At 39.5% G+C, this 4,066-nt stretch overlaps 1 protein-coding gene across 1 annotated transcript; it reads left to right on the top strand.

Moving 5' to 3' along the window:
• The first annotated feature begins 452 nt into the window (after positions 1 to 452).
• On the top strand, positions 453 to 3,636 carry LSM5 (LSM5 homolog, U6 small nuclear RNA and mRNA degradation associated). Its single transcript, XM_082472196.1, has 5 exons — positions 453 to 608; positions 1,800 to 1,895; positions 2,181 to 2,208; positions 2,900 to 2,972; positions 3,373 to 3,636. The coding sequence occupies exons 1-5, from the start codon at positions 563 to 565 to the stop codon at positions 3,403 to 3,405; spliced, it is 276 nt and encodes a 91-aa protein (XP_082328322.1). The 5' UTR covers positions 453 to 562; the 3' UTR covers positions 3,406 to 3,636.
• Positions 3,637 to 4,066: the final 430 nt, after the last annotated feature.

Below are 4,066 nucleotides of genomic sequence, written 5' to 3'. Positions count from 1 at the left end.
GCACAGAGTCCTAACCACTGGACCACCAGGGAAGTCCCTTGCTGTGGGTTTTCAATCCGCCGAACTTTTAAAAGAAGCGGTAGATTCCTTAAAAGAAACAAAAACAAGAACAAGAACAAAAAAAAAAAATTACGAAAATTACAACACAACGAATCGGTGGCGGGAAAATCAAATTTATTTATACTGGTCTGAAGAAAGATCCTGGGTTGAAATGAGATACAACTTGGGGAAAATAAGACGACTCAAAGGTTTCCGTTTGGCAAAGTCTTCCGGGTTAGAGGAATAATTTATTTACAAGGCGGGATAGCTTTAAAGTCTCTTGGAAATTTGGAGAGGAAAGTGAGTGTCTGTCGAGACCGCAGAACGTTCAGTGAACGGAAATATTTCCCAGGATCTCACTGCCGAGGAAGGAGTGAGTGGGAGCGATCCCCGTGGACCGGCCCGATCGCACTCTCGGCCTCAGATTGGTCGAGCCTGTCCGGGCTGCCGGAGAAAGCGGAAGCGCGCTCTTTAAATCTCGCCTTCCCAACTTCGAGAGACGCAGACCACTTCCGGCGTAGCCATGGCGGCTAACGCTACAACCAACCCGTCGCAGCTTCTCCCTCTAGGTAACCGTTGTCGTGTTGGGGTGCCGGGGCGGGGAGCTGAAGGTTAGGGTCGGGGCCCGAGGGGCAGCGCAGCCCCTGGCTGAGTGTTAGAAAAATGTATATGACCAATTGCTTTCTTTCTCCGCGGCTCTCCTCTAGGCTCCAAGTCTCTGCGGCCTCAGGCCGCCCACGTCTCTTCGGCGTGGTGGGGTTTTCTCGAGGCAGGGACTTTTGACTCCCCAGACCAAACCGTCACCGGAAGAGGTTCACGCTTAGTGAATAAGTCGTCGGCCTTCTTTGTTGTGAGCTCGCCTTTCAGTAGTGGATAGCAGTCCCGTTTCTCAACCTAGCATTTAAAATCCCCAGATTAGGCCCTGTTGCTTCTCTGGCCAGTTGTTGAGAGAGGCACCAGGATCTGGACTGCGCCTTAAAAGAGAACTCTGGAAATTAGCTCTTTTTGCCGTTTATTTATTCAGCAGTTATCGTGCCTCTGTGCACTGGACACCGTGATTGGGCACTGTTGAACAAACTAAAATCACGGCCGTTGCCTTCAGATAGCATACAAACCAGTGTAGGAGACAGGATACCGGGCAAATAAACATCGTACCAAATAACGCTAAGCCTGCTGAAGAGATGTTCACGCTGCTGTCAGACTACAGAGGATAGACTTTTGGGGGGTGGGGGAGACGTAGTGACAAGAAGGGATCTCTGGTGAAGACAGGCCTCTCTCTTAATATTTTGTATCTGAAGGGTGATTGAGCTAGTGGATGTGGCCGTGATTGTCAAGTGTCATGGAACAAACTCTTTTTGAATGATCAGTGTATGCCAGGCAGTGTCCATTGGGGATACACTGATGAGTAAAAACAACCACCGTCTCTGCTCTCATGGACCTTAGAGTCTGGGGGGCGGGGGTGGGGTTCATATGTCAATAATGTAACCTAAAATAATATTAAGCCACAACCATGATAAATTGTTACAAAGGAGGGGTAAGTGGAGAACAGGGAAAACTTTCCTGTTCATAGAATGATGAACAGAGACATGTAGTGTAAGACCTAAAGTTTTCGAGTGAATACTTTTTTTGGTTTATCTTTCACCATATGCAAGTAATAAGTGCCAGTAGGCACTCACATATTTGTTGAAGTAACGAGTGGGCAAAATAATCTTTTCTCTCCTCTTCCCCCCCCCCTTTTTTTTGTTAAAAAAAATCCATAGAGCTTGTGGACAAGTGTATAGGATCAAGGATTCACATTGTGATGAAGAGTGATAAGGAGATTGTTGGCACACTTCTGGGATTTGATGACTTTGTCAGTATCCTTTTAAAAGTTGGTAGTATGGTTTTTTTTTCAGTATTTTAAAAAAAGAACTGTAGACAATCAGTACTTACGGATTATTACAATAAAAATTAATTTATTCTCATGGAAATTGTGACAGTGTTTTAAGAGGTGTGTGTACTGAAAGAAGATGAAATTCTTACCAATCACAAGCATTTTGAATTTGAGCCATTGTGTTCAATGTTATAATTAAAACTGAACAAAGGCAGAAGCCAGAGTAAATATAACTTGGTATATTTATTTTCTTAACACCAAATTTCAGATATGGTACTGGAAGATGTCACTGAGTTGTGAGTAGTGTTAAAAATTAAGGAATTGGGCAGGGGAATCTCTTTTTAATTTAAGGCAGTTTTAGTACTGTTGAGTCAGTAAAATGATCTGTTGAGTCAGAGAACACTGCCTATTCGAACTACTCTAAAGATAGAAGTTTTACCTACTCATGTTAGTAAAATTGGATTAGAGGATTATTACCTTTATGTAATTGTCACTAAATTGCTAGGAAATTAGTAGAGACAAAGCTTTAAGGTAAAAGGTACTAAAAACAGCCAGAGATCTTAGGGCTCAGGTCAAATAAAGGAACTGATAATAAGAGCATTTAATGCTTTAAATTAATTATTCTACAACTTATATATAATAGAAAATGTAAATGATGCTTGTTATATTAATTATAAAGATCGTGACCAGTAGCTCTGCTTTCAGATTTGAATTAATTACAGATTGGTATAATGGATAGGAATCAGTAGTAAATAATAGTAAAAAGAGTGAGGATAGTAAACGTTTTATTTCATATTTGATCTCCTTGGCAAGTTTCACCTTTTTAGATGAAGATCAGCCCTAGTAGATGTGGATCTTAGGCCAGTCAGTCCACTCTGTTGCCTTTGGGGAAGAATTTACATCACCCACTTTGTCTCTGAAGTGTTGATACAATTGCCTGATCTCATGTTCATTTATATATAATTAACCTTTAATCTATTTGTTTAGTGAAATCACACCAGAAGGAAGAAGAATTACTAAATTAGATCAAATTTTGCTAAATGGAAATAACATAACAATGGTAAGACACAGTAAAGCTATTTTATTTAGATGTTAAGCCATTTTTGTGGGGCAGGGATTACAGAACTAACTTGCTTGACTGAATGCTCATGGTCCAGTGGTGCTGAAGATGGGAAAGGGGTGCTCTGGTGGCCAGGGCTCTATGGCCAAACTGTTGAAGATGACATTAGGCCTAAGATTAGTTTGCTTGTGTTTTTTAATCATTTATTTTGCCAAGAATCACTGTTGAGACACTAAGTATTAATTGATGATGTTGGAATTGTAAACAGCAGTGACATGGAGAAAATGGAACTATGGGGGAGGGGCAAAGAGGCGTGACTCCGATCAATGAGGAGCTCTCAGTAGGGGTTTTCAGATTATGTAGTACTAAACTAAATATTAAACTTTTTCCTCCTTTGCAGCTGGTTCCTGGAGGAGAAGGACCTGAAGTATGAATGGATTTCCTTGACTTATGCTAGATTCTGATTTGTCTTATAATGACAACAAAATAGAATTTTTTTTTAAAACTTTTTAACGTTTGTATTCTGTGAAGCCAAGTTTTCCGTTAAAGGGAAATGCTTTGAAGATGCATTGTAAATGCCTGTTTTTGTAAGTTAATCATGATTATGTTGGAAAAAGAAGAACAGTTTGTTCTTTGAAGACAAAAATAAAGGTGTTTTTGTTAACCGTCATTTTATTTATTATACTGCAATAGCCAGTGGTTGTAGTTAGTCACTTGCTTTCCTGTCATTTTATGATTATTTGCTTCCTCATTTCGGTGACCATTTGATTCTCAAAGAAAAATTGTTCCAAACAAAATGATGAGCTTTTGGTTTTGAACAGGTGCATTAAAAAAACCTGAAATGATTACTTACAAAATTCAGTTCAAACTCTGATGCTTTGAAATGACGATTTTTCTACTGAACTCAAGTTCCATTAACTCCTATTAAAAACAAACAAGCAAAATACACAGGTAATATATGCACATTGTAGAAGTGCAGATAAAGGAAAAAGGAAAATATTAATCACTTTGCTGTATATCCTCTTAGACTTTCTTAATATACTCTCAGTACACATTTTATTTTTACAAAAACTTACTCTTCCTGAATGTACTGT

The sequence above is a fragment of the Balaenoptera physalus genome (assembly GCF_965194825.1).
Source record: "Balaenoptera physalus genome assembly, chromosome: 8".
NCBI lineage: Eukaryota > Metazoa > Chordata > Mammalia > Artiodactyla > Balaenopteridae > Balaenoptera > Balaenoptera physalus.
The sequence above is the reverse complement of the archived record's forward strand: the minus strand, read 5'-3'. Positions and strand labels throughout refer to the sequence as shown.

Coding starts and splice junctions, on each gene's coding strand:
- LSM5 (XM_082472196.1), top strand. CDS start 563: ATGGCGGCTAACGCTACAACCAACCCGTCGCAGCTTCTCCCTCTAG. Junction 2,209..2,899: donor CTGGAAGATGTCACTGAGTT/GTGAGTAGTGTT, acceptor CTATTTGTTTAG/TGAAATCACACCAGAAGGAA. Junction 2,973..3,372: donor ATGGAAATAACATAACAATG/GTAAGACACAGT, acceptor CCTCCTTTGCAG/CTGGTTCCTGGAGGAGAAGG.